Raw genomic sequence first — 20,278 nt, forward strand, 5'->3', positions numbered from 1 at the left:
ATGAGAATTACAAACATGATCACACAAGAGGAATGTGCTTGATATTTCATCAACTTCTCCCCACTACTTCTGTAGGAAATGAATAGTGTTCGGAACTGAAATTTTATATTCTGTTAGATTGTTCGGACGCGTGGGAACTAGGCCCTAAGTTAGTCTTCAGGGGCTCGGACCCCCCTTTAGTTTTTTCGACATGTGTGTTTTCGCTTGCGTTGTAAAATTCTTGTAGTTTGTTCATCATGTTTATGTTTCGTAAATACAGTTGATTTATGCAAGAAATCGTTTTATTCATGGTCCTTCGGTAGCCGGATCTACAGTGTAGGCGAGTATTTGAAGATACCAGCGGAGAATTGAGAATTGGACCTCCGTTTGTGGTAAAGAATTTGGTCAAGTTGGTCTTGGCAGTGCGGCGATTGGCGCCATTATCTCTTGTGAACTTTGCAGAAATTTTGGAGTGTTTTAATGAACGAAACTGTCATTCAAGGTTAGTGGAGATTGTGTATGAAAATGGTGAATGACCTGGAGGCTATTAAGAAGAAAAGACGTTTTCTTAGAAAGTCCGTGACGGACACCTTGAAGTCTATCGACGAAGCTCTGTCAATCCCCGATAACCATGCTAGAATTCAGGTTTTGAAAGATAACATTGCAAATAAATGGAACGATCTTCAAGAAGTTCAGGCCTCAATGTGTACTCTATTGGAAGAGAAAGAGATTGACGAAGAATGTGTGAGTCATAACGAGTACGAATTGCGTGTCATTGAATACATGGCGAAAATGATGCATTACCTAGAAAGTAAACATGTCGGAAAGGAAAGCGCGGGAAGTAATTCAACTGCAGCCCAGGCGCCGCTATCGTTAGGCCCCAAGGTACAAGTGAAGCTTCCAAAGATTGATCTGCCAACATTTGATGGGGATGTTTTAAGCTGGCAGTCTTATTATCAGTCAATTAAAGTCTCAGCGGTGGATAATCCATCTTTAGCTGATGTTCAGAAATTAGAATACCTAATGAGATCATTGAAAGGTTCAGCTGCCGAAGCGGTTAAAGGGTTTGCAGTCATACAAGAGAATTATCAGCCAGTATTAGAGTCTCTGAAGGAACGATTTGGCCATCCGCGGTTGATTCTTGATGCACACATAAGGTCCCTAATTCATTTGCCACAGTTGAATTCTGAAGATGCATTGTCCATGCGTAAATTTTATGATCAAGTAGTTGGTCATGTTCGTTCTGTTGAATCAATGGGAGAGAAGTTCCGTTCCGAGACCTTAGCGCCTGTTCTCGTGCCTTTAATTGTTGACAAGTTACCGAAAAAGGTTGTGGAGAAGTGGGAATTAGAAATTGGTGACCATAAAGAGGACTATGTGAAAGTGAAAACATTGTTTGCCTTCTTAGAACAGTTAATAAGAGCTAAGGAGTCCTCCCAGCCTCCCTCTCTTCAATCGAAGTCCCCTGCACAGGAAAACAGTTGGAATCATGGAGCCCATTCCAAGTCTCGAAAGTACTCTACCTCTGCCTTGTGCACGACAACTCAAGGGCGTGTGTGCATCATTTGTGGTAAAAACCATTGGGTGTGGTCGTGCATCAGTTTCCTGTCATTGCCAGTTAAAGAAAGATTTAGAAAAGCGGTATCCAAAGGACTGTGTTTTCGGTGCCTTGAATCGGGTCACAGAGCTGAAGTTTGTCAAAAACCACTCTGTAAATACTGCCGTGGTAAGCATCACAGTCTCCTGCACTTGGAACCAGTCAAGTCTCAGCCAGAAGAAGCCAATTCAAAGTCCTCTGAGCCACCATCCTCATCTGCAACTCCTCCTTCGTCGTCTTCCATAGTAGCAAGTTCCATTGCAGTTAATTCAGGTGGGAAGGTGATCCTGCAGACTGTTCCTGCTGTCCTTTGTGGATCCAATGGTTGCAAAAAGATTGTCAGATGTTTCTTTGATCCCGGCTCCCAAACGTCCTTTGTCCAACAGAGTGTGGTTGAAGAGCTTGGTCTTGATGGTGAGACCGTGAGAATCGCAGTCTCGGGTTTTGGAAGAAAATCTGCTAGGGACACTTTGCGAAAGAGAATTTCCTTTACGCTAGCACCGGTCAGCGATCCTGGAAAGCCGCAAGGTCTTGAGGCACTAACTGCTCCAGTCATATGCCGTCCAGCTGATGCTGTGGATGTTTATCCTACCAAGTGGCCTCATCTTCAAGATATAAAGTTTCCAGAGAAATTTCCCCGAAACGAACAAGAGATTGATGTTCTCATTGGCTTGGATTTCTATTATTCCTTTGTATCCAGAGATGTTGTGAGAGGTGGTCCTAATGAACCAGTGGCACTTCGTACGTCCTTAGGTTGGGTCTTCTGTGGACCAACGGGTGGTCATGGCCAAGATTGCACAGTGTCTATGAGTGTTCAAGTTTGTGCTAACCAAGAACTAAATGATACACTTCAGAAGTTCTGGAACTTGGAGTCCATTGGTATTACACCTGTTGAAATGTCAGTTTCCACCAGCCAAAGTGAAAGTACAGTCTTAAAGAAGTTTAAAGAGACATTAGCATACAAGAATGGTCGGTATGAAGTCTCATTGCCATGGAAAGATGAGCAAGTTGTACTGAAAGACAATTACAAGCAAGCAAGAAGTAGGCTGTATAATCTGGAGAGGAATCTGCTCCAAGATCCATCCAAAGCCAAGTCCTACCAAGAGGCCATTAATAAGTATGTGGAGGACGGAGTAGCAGAAGAGGTACCCTGTGAGCAGTATGCACCAGCAGATGGGCGTCCTGTGTTTTACCTTCCACATCATGCTGTTATCCGAGAAGATAAGCAAACAACTAAGACGAGGGTTGTATTTGATGCATCTGCGAGAGATGTAAATGGTGTGTCTCTAAATAGCTGCTTAGAAGCGGGCCCTGCATTGCACCCTGATTTGGTCGGAATTCTTCTGCGCTTCAGAAAGAATCAGGTGGGGGTCATGGGTGATGTTGAAAAGATGTTCTTGCAGACTGGCTTGAAAGAAGAAGATAGGGATTCACATCGTTTCCTGTGGAGAGATTTGGACCCTGATGCCACACCTAAGATTTATCGAATGACAAGAGTTACTTTTGGAGTTATTTCTAGTCCATTCCTTGCCATCTGTACTACTCAAGAGCACGCAAGGAGATGGAAAGAAACATTCCCTGAAGCTTCAGATGAAATTCTGAGGAACACTTATGTTGACGACTTTGCCTCAGGGAAAGATACTGTACGTGAAGCCGTGAGGTTACAGCAAAGTTCAAAACAGCTTATGGAGCAAGCAGCTTTCAATTTGACAAAATGGTCCAGCAATTCGCCTGAGGTTATGCAAGCCATTCCTGAGAAAGATAGAGCATCAGATAGTTTGATCAGATTGGAGAGTGAACTACCAGGAATGCATCCAGTTACGAAAGCTTTAGGTCTAAAGTGGAATACGAAAACAGACAGCCTTGTCTTTATGATTGAATTGGACTCTCTGAAATTGAAATCAGAGACATTGTACACTAAGAGAGAACTAGCTTCTTTAGCAGCAAAGATCTTCGATCCGATTGGTCTCATCTCGCCTTTTACAGTAAGGTCAAAACTTTTGCTTCAGAGTCTGTGGACCCAGGGTGTTGGTTGGGATGATGAGTTACCTGAAGAAACCTCTAGGAAGTGGGTTCAGTGGGTTCAAGAGCTTTCAGAGCTTGAACAGCTTCACATTCCAAGAAGTTACATTGATTGGCCTTTAAGCCAGCATGCAAAGGTGGAGTTACACGCATTTGGTGACGCATCAGAAGTTGCGTATGCCACCGCCATCTATATCAGAGTTGTTCCTAAAGAAGGGAAGGCGTCTACAAGCCTTGTGATGTCTAAGACAAGAGTTGCTCCTGTGCGAAAAATTAGTCTCCCTCGCTTGGAGCTAATGGCTGCAGTGATAACTGCTCGACTGTGTATCTATGTTAAAGATGCAATTGACTGTCCTATTAGCCGCATTGTCTGTTGGACAGACAATTCTTCCACCTTACACTGGATCAGAGGATCAGCCTCACAGTGGAAACCATTTGTTGCTAACCGTGTCATGGAAATTCAGTCGCTGTTGGATCCTAGTGTTTGGAGATATTGCCCAGGGTCGCATAATCCAGCAGATCTACCTAGCCGAGGCTTATCTGTCAGCCAGCTTAGAGAGAGTCAGTTGTGGTGGAAGGGGCCCTCTTGGTTGCAAGAGTTAGAAAAGGATTGGCCAGAGGATTTAAGATCCAAGTCTCCAAATGAAGCAGTACAAGTGGAGAGGAAGAGTAAAGCTATTGGCAGCTGTGTTGTCCAAACTAGAGAACCGTTTATTGACTACGCCAGGTTCAGCAAGTACAGTCGATTGTTTAGAACTGTTGCATGGATCAGAAGATTCATTCGCAACTCGAAGTTGAAAGAAGAAGAGAGACTTTCAACTCCTTTAACTGGACTAGAGATACGAGAGGCAGAAGAATGGCTGATAGCCCATGTACAGAAAACAAGTTTTGACGAAGTAGCTTCGTTGGCTAAACATGGTGGTCCCTTGAAGGACAGTAAGCTAGCAAATTTAAATCCATTTCTGTGTCCTACTAGTGGCTTACTTCGCGTTGGAGGAAGAATTCATAAGTCTTCATTACCGGAAGAGGAGAAGCATCCCATTATCTTGCCTTCCAACCATCCTGTTGTGAAGCTCCTGATTGAAGATGTTCACTGCCGTGAACTCCATGCTGGCGTTGAGTGTACTTTATCAGTCCTACGACAGAAATTTTGGTTGATCAAAGGGAGATCAACAGTCCGTCAGACAGTAAAGAACTGCCTAGTTTGTCGCCATTACCACACAAAGCCATTTATGCAGAAGATGGCACCACTTCCTGAAGACAGGATCAAACCTGCACCGCCATTTACTAATGTTGGTTTGGACTTTGCTGGTCCATTGTTTTTAAAAGACAGTGGCGAAAAGGCTTACATCTGTCTATTTACCTGTGCAGTTACCCGTGCAATACACTTAGAGTTAGTGAGCAACATGACTGCGGAGCGGTTTCTCCTTTCCTTAAGACGAATGGTGGCAAGAAGAGGAATGTGCAGTATTATTTGGTCAGATAATGCCAAAACATTCAAGAGTGCTAATAAACATTTGCAGCAATGCTGGAGAGTACTTGAAGCTGACAAAACTCAAGTCGCATTGTCTGAAAGGAAGATTCAGTGGAAGCATATCGTGGAGAGATCCCCATGGTGGGGTGGGTTTTATGAACGTCTTGTGAAGAGTGTCAAGACACCTCTGAAGAAAATCTTTGCCAAAGCAATGTTGGATGCTGAACAGCTGACCACCATTTTAGCTGAAATTGAGGCACAGCTGAACAGCCGTCCTCTTACTTACCTTAGTGCAGACCCTGGGGACTACAGCGTGATTACCCCTGCTCAGATTCTCATTGGGAGAAATCTTCAAGCGTCTCCAGCTAAGGACACTCGTGTTTCGGAACACACTTCTAGAGCCATCACTAAACGTTTTCAGTATCATCAAAAGCTTGTCAATGGATTTTGGAAGCGTTGGCATGCTGAGTACCTGAAGTCTTTGATACCCCTCAAGAAATGGTTTACAGTTGGTCGCGAGATACATAAAGGTGACTTGGTCCTTGTTAGCGAAGATAACTTAGCTCGAGGTCAGTGGAAACGTGCTCGCGTGGAAGCCACCCATCCTGGTCGTGATGGTCTTATCCGATCAGTTACCTTGCGATTGACATCTGGAAGTCTTACCCGTCGTCCAGTACAGCGGCTACACCTTTTTGAAGCCTGTGATGCTGATCTAGCTGCTGAACTTGATTGAACTGCCAAAGGAACTTTGACAATTATTGAACTTGATGGGAACATTATTGATCAATTTGAAGATGCACTCCCTGCATCGGGCGGGAGGATGTTCGGAACTGAAATTTTATATTCTGTTAGATTGTTCGGACGCGTGGGAACTAGGCCCTAAGTTAGTCTTCAGGGGCTCGGACCCCCCTTTAGTTTTTTCGACATGTGTGTTTTCGCTTGCGTTGTAAAATTCTTGTAGTTTGTTCATCATGTTTATGTTTCGTAAATACAGTTGATTTATGCAAGAAATCGTTTTATTCAAATAGAGGCAACAAAAAAGAATTCAAATTTTGATCTTAGGAATTAAAGGGTTAAAGCGCACTTGCCCAATGAGCAAGGGTCCAAGTTAGTCACCTTCTACCATGGAAAATAAAATCGATATAACCAAACAAATCAAAGCTATAAAAGGCACGAGCAGCTAATTTCTCCTTACATAACACTGCCCAATCAAATGTTAAGGTCTTGAGAGAAGCGAAAATGATCATTGAAGAAAAAAGCCTTGATTCAGTAGGATGCCTAAAATACTGTCAAACCTCACTCTACGGACACCCGCTTAATACGGACACCTCATTATTACGGACAGTTTGCTTTTTCCCTGGGGACAGAAAGCTAAGCCCTTAAATTTTCTCCTTTATTCAACCCGCTTAATACAGACACCCAGTTAATACGGACACTTTCTATGGCCCACCAGCGTCCGTATTAACGGGTCTTGACTACACCAGTGGTGGAACATTTTGGGAAGAATCACCCACAAGTAATTCAAAAGTATAATGTGACATATAAGACAAACGGTGGGGAGATTATGCATGTTGCTGTATGGGATTTAAGGTTTGATGCAATAAGTTTGCCTTACCGCCGCATAATAGGCCAGAATCAGGGTCTTTGGGACAATCCATGTTGCTGCATTCACAGTATTTACCATTCACTATCTCTCCAGGGCGAAGCTAAAAACGCAAATACAGCACTTGTTAGAAAGGAATTTTTTACTGCAGTGTATCCTCTATGAAGTCTCCCAGGTGACTTAGAGAACCCTGACGTCGCTAAATGATTTTCCTCCTTTAAAAAGAGAGGCCTTTCTGGAGAGGAGAGATTCACAGAGAATGACAACAGACCCAAACGTACATGAACTGTGTCCCAGTGTGTCTCTTAGACCAAAAGAAGAGAGATACTGGGATCCAGTTCAGCGTGTCATAGCAAACAGAGCTACTTACCCCTTGCTTAGTGCAGACACAGTCCCCACAGAGGCAGGTACCTAACCCACTACACTCCTGATCATCAGTTTTATTGTCCCTATAGACAACATAAAGCACTGTCAATATGACGCATCCTTTAACCCCGGATGGACAGATTTAACAAAGACAATAGGAAGCTTAAACAACCCCGACGACGCCAACAACGAAAACGTGAAAAACGGAGCCGAACAACAGCCCTACACGTGAATCACACTTTCTCGTGTAAATTTCTTAGACGTCCACCGCATGACTACGACGTGAAACTTCCTATTAAATGGGAAGTTTTATAGAAGACGTGAGTGCACGACGACCAATTTTCCTATCTCTTTTTGAATCTAGATACAGTCCTCAACAATTTAACTCCAGAAAAAAGATCTGAGAGATTGATCAGGTCTGAATAAACGTGATAAAGCTTCAGTTCATTTTTCTAGATGTTTCCACTGACGTCCACTTCGTGGTTACTTAAACTTCCCAATGATATGTGACAAGAGGGCAGGACAAGGCGCAGAATAGCCTGGACACGAGATATGGTCAAACGCAGGTTTTCGCAGTAACATCCTGGTACCTGTAAGAGCTGATCATCTAGCTTAGAAAGCTGTCCATCAGAGAGAGGTGCCCCTTAGAAAGGGCGTGATCTTAGACAGGTGTCCGTATTTTACAGACCTCCACCTTATAGACTAGGAAGTCTCTGTCGTAGAAAGGTGTCCATTTTAGAGCAGATTATTCCCAAGAGTGTCCTGTGTTATCCTTGAGGGGTAAAATTAAGGCCTGGTCGTTACATTAATCGTTGGTTTCGTCTCGATTGCGCGAGTTGCTTCAAAGTGTGTTCAAACGATCAAGACGATCATATGGAAATGTGTCTGCTCTGATGCGAGACAATCCAGATGGTTGGCACGAAGGCAATCGCCAGGATAGAACTAAGTGTATACAAGAACCATAATCGGGGTAGGAAACTACTCCGTTTATAGCTCCTGGTGTATACACTGTATACAGGCTGGTTTTCATCTATCGGCTCGATCGTTCCCAGAAATGTTAGACCTAAGACAAACATCGAACTTTTAATGGGACGAACCAACTTACTGAGTTAAGTTCATGAAAAGTTCGACGTCTAGCTGAGTTACGGTCGTCTGAATGAGTTTGGATCTTATAATAACACGTTCTATCCGTCTGCTTCAGACGGATAGAACGTCTGAAGATCGTCTCCGGGACAAACGGCGATGTTCATATACGACGAACTTAATTGTCTGATTCAGTTGCTTGGTTGGACGTGTCCTAAGTTCGACGTTTGACTTAACACACGATTTTAACTTTAATTTAGGTTGACTTAATTTAGAGTTTGGTTCGTGTCATGAAAAGTTCGAGGTTTGGCCTAGGCCGTTAAGAGATTGAAACGACTTATCCGATATCAATGTCTATTTTAAATGGATCTAGGTCTCTGAGACAAACCCGTACATAACAACTTTGTAGAACAGACCACTGGATTTATTTAAGGAATTTATCGTAAGTTTTCTTCCTGAGCTGGGAGGAACTTGATTAATTTTCGTCGTCAGGTTATTTTTACGAGTTTAATATTAGATATTTCTTTCTTTTTAAAAGCTGGGGAATTAAACAATTGTTTAATTAAATGAAATTTAAAACAAGTTATACTTTGTCAAGCTTTACTTATCTATAACAGTTACGGTATACGTTTATGGTGATCAAGTAAGCTACATCCGGTTCATGATAAGAAAGTATTTATAACTTCCAAACAGTTTTAGGTGAGTGAACGAGACAATCCCTTTCCTTGTAGTTTATACTCACTTTGCTGTCGAGTTTATATTGAGAAACTTTCCTTCTGCCGTAAACAAAGTAGTTTGATTCAATCTGAAGACACATCACACACATATACATGCAATACAATCTTAAATCATCATTAACTTTAACGATGTCGGTTAGAACAATCAAGGCGGTACTATACTTACATTATATTTAATAAATTACGTAATAAACATTAGTCAATCCGGTTGCAAAATATACACAGATTTAAGACAGCTGTGGAAATTAGAATCAAGGTTTACAGTGACATGTTCTCATCGTCAAGGTAGGCGACAATTAAGTTATATGGTTATAAAAGTAGGGTAGACTATTCAGGAGTGTCCTAGTTTTCCGTAAGACCGTCGCGATCGGGCAAGTGCTTTCGCCTTTGTGCTACGGACGGCCATCTTTAGGGGGGGGGGGGGGGGGGGGAGGAGAGTGGGGGAGATCGGCGAGAAACTCCTCCCAAACCGTCCTCTGCACCCTAGGTAAATTTGAGACTCATCTCCAGGCTTGCCTCGGAACATTTGATACAAACATAGCCGCATGTAACGTACTCTGCTACATGTGGTCATGTAACGCAAAGCGCACGATCTCGACGATCGTAGGGAAAAATAGGAAACTGTAACCTGCGAACACAGACGATTTTCCGGTGGTCGCTTCTCCCCACCCGGAGAAAGAAGCGACGACCGGAAACACGTCTGTGATCGCAGGCTAAGAGGACTGGAACAGTCTAAAAGTAGTTCAACTCTTAAGGCAAAGACAAATCCTAATTGTTACTTGCACGGCGTCTGTGCTTTTTATTCATTTACTGACTGAATGATTACTATATTTAAATAAAAGTCTTTACTAAATGGAAAATTAATTTGTATCGTTTAGGTTTTCTCATCTCTTGTTTGTTTTACGCATTTATACATAGACTTTTAGCTGACTCTCATAAGTATTGACCCGATTATGTCGTTAGGCCGAGGGCGAAACGCCGTCAGTTTTTCATAATTTTATCACTCGTTAAATTAATGATTCTAGAAAAACATTCATTACAAAAAATGAGATTACATTTGTAATGTTTCTTGGTTATTTTAATTGAGCGTGGGTGATTCAACTATATCAGATAACAAAAAACCTGAACAGCTCAACTTAATATGACCTGCCAAATTATCAGATCTTCCGTTCAAATCTACATTGGTGCTCAATACAACCCCTTGTAAAATTTACTAGTTAAAAAAGGGCCTCTCCAATAGTAGTGACTCAGTATCTTCGCGGGTCACGGGTCACGGACAAACGGCGCGAATCCCGCGACCCGTGAAGATTCTGTACTGGTCTCAAACTAAATGACTGAGGCGTGATCAAACCATACTTTATACACTGGTTTGGCAACAGTTTTGACTCCTCCGTGCACTGGCATTTTCTACCATCCCTATAAAATAAAATAACACAAATCATTGTAAATAACTACTTTGTGCGAAAGGGTACTAGGGCAAAAAACGCTTTACTTGAATGGTCACACCAGAAAATTTCATATCTAGCCGAATGGATAGATCTCATCCTTCAAACGGTCTCTTTTTTTTTCGGCCAAAAACTATCTCGGCGAAAGAAAAAGACAAATCTACCAAAACTATCTGTTTTCTCTTCTTCTCCTTTCTTCCCCGTCGCTCTTTCTTTTCCTTCGTTAGTGTGATTTTCGAGCTTCTTACGCGCAAAAAACCTGCCTTTGGACCCTTTTCCACTTAAATGACAAAAAATTTCGTTACGTCAAAAAATCGGCTAGAAATACAGACGAAAAAACTATAGCAAGTCAGGAATCTACGTCTATAATTCACGTGTCTTCGAAAGTGAAAAAACCTATTCTTTGAAACGCTCAAAACAAAGAGAAAAGAGCAACATTAAACTTGGCAACGAAGCACTTTACCACGAATTACGTTTGGAAAAAAAGCCGTCTTATACAAAGCTTGAACCAAAGATCTTCGCTACTGGGATCTACGACTCAAACAAAAGCGCTTCGAAAGGATTTAGTTCCAAAGTATCTTCTTTTATAGTTAATTTGAAAGACTCTGAATCCAAGAGACTCTCTGGTAAGGTGTGGGTCGGAGCAAACGGAAAGAAAATGCAAGGAGAGGGAGAGGGAGGGGAAAAAACAACGGGGGGAGGGAGGGGAGCTTTTTCCTTCTCTCCATATTTCCCTCTGGAAATATGGCATCGGTCGGAATTTAATTGAACTTATACAACAAAGAGGGCTTGTTCACAGTAGACTGTTGTTTTTTACATTGTGCACTGATTGTGGACCTAGGCACTAACGTGTGGTCTTGCACAACACCACGAGCCACAAAAATCAACTTATTAGCTGTAACTGACAGACTTACCATCCTTTGTTACAAATACACTGTCCACAGGTTAATGTTCCATTTCCACTACAATGTGGACTGGACTTCTCCTAAAAGAAAATAAAACACAAACGTCTTGAGAGATAAACAAAACAGGGAGAAAATCGGTCTGATTTACACCGGCTATTTTCTGGCCTCTAAACAATTATTTTCAGCTTCTGAAAATGTAATAATCAGCATGTCACGAGCGTGGGAGAAAGAAAAACTCTGAGTCTCCGAAAGGATTCGAACCTATGACCTTCCTAACACCGAGTGGGCACTCTGTCCTCTGAGTTACGGCGAGGTCATGGAGAGCGAGGCCATATACTAGGTTCATGTTTGACACGCGTCCAACATACTGCTAGGATCAGCAATGTCGAGATCGTACGGTATGATGAAGGAATGAGAGACGGTGAATTTTAAGCTTGGTTATTTACAGCTTCCTTTGAATGCCATTGATTTATATCTCCTTACATTTTTATCTAATCACGTTTGCAAGAGTAGTGCCAAAATAATTCCAGTACAGAATAATTTTCTTAACAAATACATCTTCTAATATTTTTCTTCAGGAAACCTGGGGGATGCCTACAATTTACACACACCATTCGGGTGAAATCTTGTGCATAACCATAAAACTATAGAATTTGGCGTGGTGAGAGAAAGACCCGCTATAAAGTATATCTAAATTAGCCTAAGTGTTAACTAATTGTTCCGTGTGTGTATCTATTTCATTGCATGATGGCCACCGAGTTTGATTATGGAATTACAACCGGTTCAGAGTACTTCATGCAGTTGATAGTTTGAACGTTAACCCTGAATTAAGATCGAAAAAGTAAAGCCATTCTGTATCATGCAGACTTTTCCAAACGATATTCTTGGTTTGCCACTTGAAAATCGTGTTTAACTTTTTGCATGAATTAAAGCAAAGGAGTAGTGACGTCACTGGACGGCATTAACGGCTGGCACATTCAGACGTTACTGAGCGAGTAATAACGACTCGAAGTAATCGGATGAAATTCAGGCTATATCTAAATCAGCTGAGCAGACTGTAGATAGCAGAACAATTGCATCGTCTCAAATCACAGCCCATACTTCCCGAAGCTTCCCAGATGGAATGCCGCGAACCATTTGACTTTCCAACCGGAATGTCCGGTTTTTCCAGTAAAGTTGCCACGGTCAAGGCATGGAAAGGTCAAGGAATTCACTTTCAAACCGTCAAAGGATACCAGGGACTTGTGTTATATTCTCAGTCTGCTAATGAACAGGGGTACATCTGTACTTACCATTTACATGATGTAAAATTCAATAATTTTTAATGTGTGTCAAAGGTTTGAACACAGGAGTCTGTTCATAAGTAGGTTGAGCATGATCGACAGAGTGAACGTAGTCCTGAATAGGACTGTTGTTGTTAACAGTGACTGACGTTTCGACAACCTGTGCGGTAGTCATCTTTGGAGTCAAAGCGAGTTGTATCACGTGAGTAGATGGTAGGTTACTGACCTTATTGGTCAATTAAGTCGTGATGTTATTGGCTGTGAAGATTCGTATTGTTAACTGACAGACGACCAATAACATCGCAAATTAATTGACCAATCAGGTCAATAACCAGAGTTCAATACCATCAAATGACGTAATACAACTCACTTTGACTCTGAAGATGACTACCGCACAGGTTGTCGAAACGTCAGTCACGGTCAACAACAACAGCCTATTCAGGACTACGGCCTAGGTTTACCCGGACGATCATACTCAACCTATTTATGTTGTAATGTGTACATACTTTTTCCTCCTCTTTTTCGCACTGGCAGCTGCAGACAAAATCCAGGTTTATGTCCACATTACCAAACGGCGTCACCAAAGAAAAGCTGTTTCAGAAAGAAAGCATTTCAATCAGCAGTTACACATCAACTAACACCTTTGTAGATAACACAGGCCAGGGGCCCCCTTCCTCGAAAGTCCCGATAATTAACAGGCCTAAAAAGCTATTTTATATTCAAGAGAGAGGTTTTAACAGTTTTGCAGACAACATGATATATAACCATCACTTATCAAAACAAAATGGACTGGTTTGCTTTGTAGGACCCAAATTTCGGGCCTGAACAGTTACCGGGGCTTTCGAGAGACGCCTCCCTCGAATAATCGCCCCCTTTTGGAGAGGGAAAAAAAAGAAATAATCGCCCCTGGCTATTATTCGAGGAAATACCGTACCTGTGTTATTCATTAGCATTTTTTTTTGCGACACTTTATTTATTCATTGTACACACTTTTTGAAATGTTCTTATCCTAGTTTTATATACTTTAGTTAGCTCATAATTATCTGTCTTATCTTTTAACTTAGGGTAACATATAAGACCATCCTACTATCCCTTTCATATCTTAGTCGGCTTCCCTTATCATCTCCATCGATAATAAATCAAATTAGGTTTGCCGAATGTTTTAAGACGATGCATACCTTTTCTCTTTGAGGTTACAGTCTTCCACAGTCACCGAAACCTCAAAAGACACCTGCAATTAAATGACTGCTTAAATTCTTCTGTTCTTAAACCCACGAAATGCCAGCAAATAAAAGAGGGAATGTACCCTTGGTTTTTTTGTTCTGTCAACTTTTCAATTCAAGAAATACGTTATGCTTTGCTTATGTTAGTTCACTTGTTACAAAAATATTGCTTGAAGATTGTACCTTTTGTTTCAAAAACTATTATTGAACTGAGTGTTTTATGTTACAACCAAACTATGCGTAAAGTAGACTAATAAAGTGATTTAGATTTCGACAGAAAATAAAAATTGTAACTTATGCCCATTCTCCTCCAGCCCTTGAGTTAACTTCAAAGGTGATTAAGAGAACTAAAAATATATTCAAAAAACTCACTTCTTGTCCTATCTGAACACCTGTACAAGTCCTTGATCCAACTAGTTTGCCATTTCTTAGAACAAAAGACATCAATTAGGAACTAAATCAAACATACTAATGATGACAGAAAGCAAAATTTGCACAATTAAAGAACAAGGACATAAAGCAATAGGCTACTCCGAGTTACCCAAAGCCTCTGTTTTAAAGCGAGGCTAAGTCCAAGGCTTAAGTGCCGTCTGGTAGTCCGGGAAAAGTTACCCTGTGAGCAAGCTCGATCTCCTTCGCGAGCCGCGCGAGAACACGCAAGCGAGCTTTCGCGTCTCCTCTCGCGTACCTCTCGCGTGCCTCTCGCGCGTCTACTTTTCACGACATTCCCCAAAAGGAGAGCTTGCTCGCAGGCTAGAGACAAGTAGATTTTCTTCATGGGCACTGAGTAACTTTTTCCGCTTACTTGTCCCAGACAAGTCATCCATTAACAAAAACAGTTACTTAGACCAGCAAGAAGTGGCAAGCGACAATTGAAGCTGTTTTTGAGCCCTGAATATGAAAATGAGTGCTTATTCTCATGCAAACAAAACTTATTTTCACTTTGAACTGAACTATTTTTTGAATTTGACTACTTTTTGGTCCAACAAATGATAAGGAAGGCCCAAGGAAATACCGGCAAGAGAATGAAACTGCTATAAGTGAATATACTACAGAGAAACGGTTTTCAGTTTGTTAACAATGTCACTCCCAGAATGAATAACGAGTCTTGAACGATGGTTCTAACTTCTGAGTCTGTTGACGAAAACATTTGGTGTGATCATTCCAATAAATCCTTTTTGGCAGTACTTTAATTTAGTAGGTGCTATTTTAATTTTTTATTTTTTTTAAGCAATAGACCACACTTTCTATGGGTTTACCGGCGTGATAACACACGCGGGATGTTGAGAGAACACGAGAAAAGCTTGTAAATCACTCGCCTTTTGTCTCGATCTATTGCTTTTATAAAATAACTTACAAGCATGTTTCAGTTTTCTATGAGTTTACCGGCACAATAAACCATAGGTTTTTAACCAATCAGAACGCGCGTACTATCTTACTTATTATTTTTATAATAGCATTTTACAAAATGAAATTTAGAGATTTTGCCGGGGTTGAATTTTGACAACGGTAACTTCTGGGATTGAAAGAGTTCAAAGAAGATAATTGCATTTTTTGGGTTTCCGACTTGGCCATTAACAGGGGTAGAAGTAGGGTTAATTACGATAAATAACGCTAAATAACGATAACGATAAATAACGCTTGAAGAACAGTAAACTTACGGACAATATGCAGTGTAGTTTACTTTGACTCCTTCGGGTGCTGTGTCACGGATTGTTTGTGTTTGCGCAATTTTCTGAAAGGAAATTTTAAAACATTCTTATTTACTTCATAGCAGCGGCAGGCCTGTAAAAGAAATTAGTTACACGATCAAAGTATTGAGCCCTGGTTACAGTCGGCGTAAAACCCGTCTGGACACTTTGTCCTCACCGCTTTCCAAACTTTTCCAACACCATCTACTTCAAAAAGAAAGTATTGCAAACTTTATTTTCCCTATTCCCCCTTCGTGATGCAGTGCTAATGCTCAAGCTACCTGTAGAAGGCAACACATACGCCAACTATCGTAAGGAAGGGAGGGTGGGTGGGAGTGTGCAGGATTGGAGGGAGGGTTCCAGATTGATTATTCTCCGAAATAAAGCCGGCATAGCAAGCGCTTTATGAGCCAAGCGAGGCGAATGCGGCATTTTGCGTGAAGCACGAGACGAGGGGAAGATTGGCGCTAGTCTCGCGCTTCGCGCAAAATGTCACGTTCACCTTGCTTGGCTCATAAAGCACCTGCAGCTTACCGAAATACAACTATAGGAAATAACTATAGACCTTTACTACCGGTAACAATACCTATAAATGGGTTCTGAATTGTTAGGCTCTTATACGCGGGTATTTACTTCAATGCGCAAATAAAAAAAAGGCAACTTTTTATCGGCGATTACTAACTCAGGCTCAAGGACCACTGGGAATCAAGGGGCTTAATGCTCGCTAGCTTAAAAAAAGAGTCCCTAAAACAAAGCAGATTAACATAAACTCACCTCATAAGCTTGTCTTATGAGCTGAACAATGTTAGAAGAATCTTCCTTTAACAAGGCTGCCACGGCTCCAGACTCATCGCCAAAAAAATGAACTAATTCCTAAATAAACAATTAATATGTAAATATTCATAAGTAGGCTGAGTATGATCGTCCGGATAAACGTACTTATGAAGTGAATCCTAGGTTCAAACCTTTCACAGTAATCTAAAAAAAAATTGTTATTATTCTTTGAAAATATTTCCCCATTTCCAATTGGAGTAAATTCCAGTTCTTATTCTTCATAACCAGATGGCATGCAACTTTGGAAATCGTATGGATATCGACAGAAAAAAGGGATTACCGTGCGGTGCCCCCCACGCCCCTACCCTCGAGCGGAAACTCCATGTGAGGGTTCACCCAAAAGGGGTGCTTTTTTTCAGGCTTCCTGTGTATAAAGGGGTATGAATTTCGCGAGATAGTATACCAAAGGATAGGGAAATTTGCCATTTTGCTGTTTAAAAGGGTGTTTAAGTAATACATTTGAAACCGACACACCTTATGGCTACATCAGTTTAATTAAACGCTACTTATATTGACAAAAAGGGGAACTTGCAGGCAGGCTAGACCCTGAGTATTGGCCCGGCCCCAGGAATCGAACCCAAGACCTCCCGCTCTGCAGTCAGGCGCTCTACCGACTGAGTTACTAAAGAGCTTTAGACTTGAGGACGCGAACGAGTACTAGGAGTTTCGAGATTAAACTTAAAGTTTTTGCACGTGTTCTTAAAAAAAAAAAGCACCCGGAAAAAGTTAGTACGGTTATTTATAATGAAGGAGGTTCAGCCCTCTGCCGATGGCAAAATGATAAAACTTTTTACATTTGATAACTTGTTCCCGCCACTAGGACATTCTCGCTAAAATCCGTTGTAGAATGACGACAGCAAACACGTTTTCCCGCGAAAATGACTTTGGTTGACACGCGTGCACTACTTGGCATTTAGAAAATCTCGTACTCGACTACTTGTAGTCGTCATCGTCCTCGAACCTAAAGCTCTCTTATGTATCCTGCCTCGGTAACATAGCAAGATGACAACTGTTACATGAAAAATCCCTTCATATCCTGAAACTGCCGAGGAACAAGGGCGTGGAGACGGTAATGAAATTCACCTCAAATTGTTTGAAGACTTCTGACTTGTTTTGGTTGATAGCAAAGATTGGCGACACTTGTTCATCTATCAGAATTTTCTTGAGAAATCCAGGAGATGGATAGTCCTGTTTAGTAAACAAATTATATGATGACTTTAGTAAATCCACTAGCAACAGTCACATTACTGTTTAGTGATTTAATAATCGCCCTCTTTCAAATACACTCGTCTTGTCCAATACACGCTCCCCTATGCTTTTAAGGTTGTATTAGACGCTCGTCTCTAATAAACGTCCCCTGTTTAATTGACCCCCTGTGCGACATGTTGCTCCAAAATACTAGGAAATAATCTGTTTCTAGTTTGATTAACAAAATGTTTGCATTGCATCTTGTCCAATATTAAGTTCAAAGTGAGGATTTTGACGTCGACGTACCAAAAAGAACTGACCGCAAGAGAGTTTGACTGCCTTACCATAATTGTTGATGCTGTATATCGCCCATTTGCTGTGTAACAGTGTCCATCATTTGGTTTTACCACTCCACCGAGCTGCACACAACAACAACAACAAAAATAAAGCAATTATTAATTAATAATAATGAATCAATAATTACTGATACTGAATTAAAAATTCTTTATCGTAACCAAGAAGATTTTTTTTCTCATAACCACAGCAGGATTAGCTCAGTCGGTAGGGCGCTTGACTGCAGGGCAGGACGTCGTGGGTTCGATTCCCGGGACCGGGCCAAAAGGGTCATATTTGCCCTGCAAATAGACTACGAGTAGTCCCCCATTTGTCCTCAGGGATAGCAGAGCGAGCGAAACTCTAGCGCGCGTGAACTCACGTGGGGTGATTTTCACGTGCGCTCGCTTTTCGCTCGCTCTACTATCCCTGAGGACAATGGGGGACTACTAGTGGTCTACCCTGCAAACGGCCAAACTACAATGTATAGCAATAACTTTAATCTTTAACAATAACATACCAAACCGTCACCAGCAACATGATAACCAGCATCCGTTATAACAATAACTAGTCTTCGAGCTGACTGCTTGTCGGTCCATCCTATTTCCTGCCAAGATCAAAACATGGAGTCACGAATCGAGGACTGACCAAATGCTACAGTACAAACCCGCTAACTTGAACTGCGATCACTCAAACTCCCTGCTAAGTCGAACTAAATCTCCAACACCTTGATTTAAATTTACCCTGACAAATTGAATTCTGGCTCTTGCGACACACCACAGATGCCATCCAATTCGCTATTCTTGTCGTGTACTCGGTAAAAATACTAAAGCTTACACTACAGTAATTTCATGTTAATAAGTGCAAAGAACATATCAGATCATCAGAATAAGAATGCTTAATCATGTTACAGCCTCTGATGAGATAAGTTTAATTTACACTGCACTCAGAAGTAATGAAACATTGGCAAACAATCAATTATTAACATGGAAAATTAAATACTCAATTAACCTTGATAGTACTTAGACACCCCCTAACACCAAAAGCTTTCCTTTCCTTTAGAGTTTCGAGTTAACAGGTTTCAACAGTACATTAAATAGGCAATATTTTACTGAATAGGATAGTTATAAAATATTGGGTCCATCAGTGGATATAAATAAAATCATACGACGTACATGTAACCATTCAAATAAAGTCTCCAACATTCATCATTCGTTTCAGACTGTGAACAAAATCCTTATGGTGTAACCATGTCACAGGTCATCGCCAAAATAAAACAGGCAACTCCTAAACTTTGTTGCAAGTTTAATATTGTAAAATAATAATTATGCACCTTTGCTGGAAAGTTTTATTGCCGATACCGTATTTATTCGATTAAACGCCGCGGCGTTTATTAAATTTTCAACGTTTCCGATGCGGCGTTTATTCAAGGCCGGCGTTTGTTTCAAAATCACTTTTCTTAAATCACTGACAATAGTTACTGTAAATCATTTTTAAATACTATGTACTTTTAAGGTTCCAGAATCTCTCTTATTTTACTGAGATAGAATCACAATTGTGTGGATGGTGTGGATTACCAAGTTGTATCGACTTTTTCTCATTATCCTCGAAAATACGCCGCATTCTTTTGATATGGAACGGCGTTTATTCGAGGGCGGCGTTTATTCGAGGGCGGCGTTAATTGGTAATTTTGCTTCCATCTCCAGCGTTTAATCGAAGGCGGCGTTTAAAGTGCTATAACCCATAGCCAATATCTTTCTTTTTAAGAAGCAGAAACATATAACATGCAAAAACAAGCAATAGAATGGGACTTGAGCTCAATCTCGATTTTTAACAAGCGATCAAAATCCCGGTTCACGAGGTAAAAAACGCGCCTTATGGGAGACTGGGCCGAGTAACATGTGACGTCAACCCGTTATCTTGGCGATAACCGATTGGCTACAATATACCGGGTTGACGTCACAAGCATTTAGTGCCCAGTCTCTCAATCACTCCTTTTTGAATAAATATGGCGGGAAATTAGCCTCAAATTGCCGATTTCGTCCTTCGATAAAAGTGTGTTGAAACGCAAAATAACTTTTATTTCTTCGCAAAAGTTCTTTAAACTACATAAATGTTCGAAATTTAATATAACTGAATACGGGTGATAGGCACTTTAACCGAATAAATAATTATGGTTACCTACTTTGGGACACACTGCGATCTGCATAAGAGCATCCATTGTTCCCTCAGGGTTATCCACATTTCCTGAAATATTCACTCGCTCGACTGTTCTCTATAATATTAATAATCAGTATTATAACAATGTGGCTAAATCTAGTTGAAAAGACTTACAGACTGAGTGTTCAGTGCCTCAAGCTAAATTGTTTTCGAAGTTACCATTTGGCAGTCTAAAACTGTATATTGGTTGTCAGACATACTACAAGGTACATTACAATACCACTAATAGAATATAGGTCATAGGAGAAAAAAGGACATTTTTCAAAATATGCCAGCCATCAAACAGGAGTGTAGC

The 20,278-nt window shown here is 41.1% G+C and overlaps 1 protein-coding gene across 3 annotated transcripts in view; it reads right to left on the reverse strand.

Annotated features, from left to right (window-relative positions):
- The window catches only part of LOC140930793 (integrin beta-PS-like), a 38,732-nt gene that overhangs the window by 6,922 nt on the left and 11,532 nt on the right, over positions 1 to 20,278 (reverse strand). For 2 of the 3 annotated variants that reach the window (XM_073380505.1, XM_073380507.1), the window contains exons 9-22: positions 19,949 to 20,038; positions 18,284 to 18,370; positions 17,775 to 17,849; positions 17,326 to 17,430; positions 16,183 to 16,281; positions 15,379 to 15,452; positions 14,090 to 14,144; positions 13,673 to 13,725; positions 13,001 to 13,085; positions 11,221 to 11,291; positions 10,218 to 10,277; positions 8,867 to 8,929; positions 7,046 to 7,124; positions 6,688 to 6,778 (exon numbers count right to left, since the gene is read on the reverse strand). In XM_073380505.1, coding sequence (XP_073236606.1) covers positions 6,688 to 6,778; positions 7,046 to 7,124; positions 8,867 to 8,929; positions 10,218 to 10,277; positions 11,221 to 11,291; positions 13,001 to 13,085; positions 13,673 to 13,725; positions 14,090 to 14,144; positions 15,379 to 15,452; positions 16,183 to 16,281; positions 17,326 to 17,430; positions 17,775 to 17,849; positions 18,284 to 18,370; positions 19,949 to 20,038 — 1,087 coding nt within the window. The remainder of the gene's footprint in view (positions 1 to 6,687; positions 6,779 to 7,045; positions 7,125 to 8,866; positions 8,930 to 10,217; positions 10,278 to 11,220; positions 11,292 to 13,000; positions 13,086 to 13,672; positions 13,726 to 14,089; positions 14,145 to 15,378; positions 15,453 to 16,182; positions 16,282 to 17,325; positions 17,431 to 17,774; positions 17,850 to 18,283; positions 18,371 to 19,948; positions 20,039 to 20,278) is intronic. The other variant, XM_073380506.1, reaches the window with a different exon arrangement.

Source organism: Porites lutea, chromosome 3, assembly GCF_958299795.1.
Source record: "Porites lutea chromosome 3, jaPorLute2.1, whole genome shotgun sequence".
Lineage (NCBI taxonomy): Eukaryota > Metazoa > Cnidaria > Anthozoa > Scleractinia > Poritidae > Porites > Porites lutea.